This window comes from Lathyrus oleraceus, chromosome 2 (genome assembly GCF_024323335.1).
Source record: "Lathyrus oleraceus cultivar Zhongwan6 chromosome 2, CAAS_Psat_ZW6_1.0, whole genome shotgun sequence".
Lineage (NCBI taxonomy): Eukaryota > Viridiplantae > Streptophyta > Magnoliopsida > Fabales > Fabaceae > Lathyrus > Lathyrus oleraceus.
The window spans coordinates 49,202,633-49,204,732 of NC_066580.1; the positions used below are offsets into that span (position 1 = coordinate 49,202,633).

General features: G+C 40.5%; 1 protein-coding gene across 1 annotated transcript; it reads right to left on the reverse strand.

Moving 5' to 3' along the window:
- Window positions 1–428: 428 nt before the first annotated feature.
- LOC127121882 (DNA-directed RNA polymerase I subunit 2) lies at window positions 429–1,447 on the reverse strand. The gene has a single exon (XM_051052313.1). The coding sequence runs from the start codon at window positions 1,194–1,196 to the stop codon at window positions 429–431; it is 768 nt and encodes a 255-aa protein (XP_050908270.1). The 5' UTR covers window positions 1,197–1,447.
- Window positions 1,448–2,100: the final 653 nt, after the last annotated feature.

Below are 2,100 nucleotides of genomic sequence, written 5' to 3' on the forward strand. Positions count from 1 at the left end.
CACCTCCGGTGGTGGCGATGGCAACAATGAGATTCGAACCTCCCTCCTTCGCCTCTTCAAAAGGTTTGTTTTTGATTGATTTTTTTTGATTTAGGGTTTTCTGTTTGGCCGCCTCCCTCTCTAAATTTCGTCCTCTGATTAGGGTTTTTTCCTTCTATTTATCTTCACAGCTAGGGCTTCGGTTTGGTCCCCCAAAGGTTCAATGGAGCAAATTTCCAGAAGCGCTTTTGTGTGCTCAGAATCAATTTCATCTTATTTTATGCTACAATCCGGAAACGGTACTATGAACTCAACCTTTCCCTTTGAGTTTTGTCTTTATCCCGATTTGGGATTTTTTTTGGAATTTTACCAACTTTGACTAATTTTGTGTTACTGCAGTGAATTCCTCTAGTAAAAATGAATTTTCTGGTTTCATTGTAGCTTGATGTTCAAATGGTTCCTGTTTCAGAGAAGTAGGTGCTTTGAGTTCCATTACCAAGTTGATGCGCATGAGCCTGTGGATTTGTCAGCTCGATCCCATTTACTGGTGTAAATGCAAGACTTGAGGTTAAACCAGATGTAGCACCACTGCTACCATAATCCTTTTCCTTGAATTTTTTAGCAACTTTTGCAGCAAGTTTGCTTTGACCTGCTGACACACGAAGCTTGCCACTGCCAGCTTGACCAAGCATTCCATAACCCTCACCAAGACCGTCCCCTAAAGAGCTCTCTTCAGGAATTCCAAATTGCATCCTATTGGCTAACTTCCTCATGTCTGTTATTGCATACTTTTCCTTTTCTTTTTCATACTTTTCATTATAACAGCTTGTCAAATTTACATAAATTTCTCTGTCAGTGGTGTCAATGAGGGCCTTCAAAAAAATACCCACAGGAAGCATGTACTCTCTTCCTTGTATCCAGAAACCAAGCCTTGCACTCCCATTACGAAGGTAATATAATTTTACCGTTAATGAGGTTTGATCAGCTCTTACACACCTTATTACAACTGCTTTATCAGCATATCCTTCCCGCTTTTCACTAAATGAACTTCGTACCGTACTCATTGGATAATTTCGTTTTGGCATAATTATAGGTCGAATATATCTCTCAAGGCCATTCACGATGAAGTAACCGCCCATTTCCGATGCCTCTTCCTTCAATGACACAAGTTTCCGGGGAGAAGCACCTCTCAAGTTGCATCGCTTAAACTTTAGCATTATGGGAAACTGCCCAAAACTAAAACTGTCTTGAACAATAGCAGCATCGCCCTCATATTGAAGACAGACATTTGCTGAAAATCTCCCTGAATATGTGAGTTTTGCCTGTCTGCACTCAAATGGATACAATGCCTGCCGTGTTGAATTTGCTAATCCTTCCTTCTGAGGCGGATGAAGGGCCAGTTTTTCCAACGAAATTATAAGCTTTTTTTGATGTTGAAGGATGAGTAACCACAAAGGATTTGAGGTTGATGCTTTCAATTTAACTTTGGCGTGAGGTCTGCTGCTAATTCCTGTTGTTGCTCTAAAGGTAAGTTTCGCAACATGGTTGGATTTCAGGTTACATTTTTAATGACTCGGGTTCATGCAGGTACGCGAGCTTTGTCCTATCATCCATTTCACACGGTGGTACTTTGGCATCTTTATGATAAATACTGGGAGTATTAACGAAAATCATCTTCCCAGAAGTGCAAAGGACTTTAATTCGTTCTCTCTTAATCTCCGAGACTTCGCCGTCTATTCAAGTGATGACAGAATCCTCCAACCAAACATGGGTTTCAACTTGGAGCAATAACAGCGGCAGGGACTGATGGACTTCCAGCTTTAATCAACCTCTTGCCGAATCCAAAGCAATTTTAGCCCTTGCCGTCCATGACGAAGGTTCTCCATCTGTGCTGCAGAGAAGTTGGTTCAAGTCTCTATTTTCATCTTTTCATCACAGTTTTCTGTTGTAATAAATTTATTGTTCAACACTGCATAATAGGCTTTCATGAAACCTTCCTGAGCATCTTTTATTAGCCAATAATGAAGTTGACCGGTTTTGTTAACTAGTTCTTGTTTATCATCATCTTCAGGTACTTGTTGTTGGTATCTCCATTCTCAACTTGATTAACAGCTGAACTGC

Excerpts from the sequence above, each read along its gene's own strand:
- LOC127121882 (XM_051052313.1), bottom strand. The coding sequence starts at position 1,196 with ATGCTAAAGTTTAAGCGATGCAACTTGAGAGGTGCTTCTCCCCGGAAA.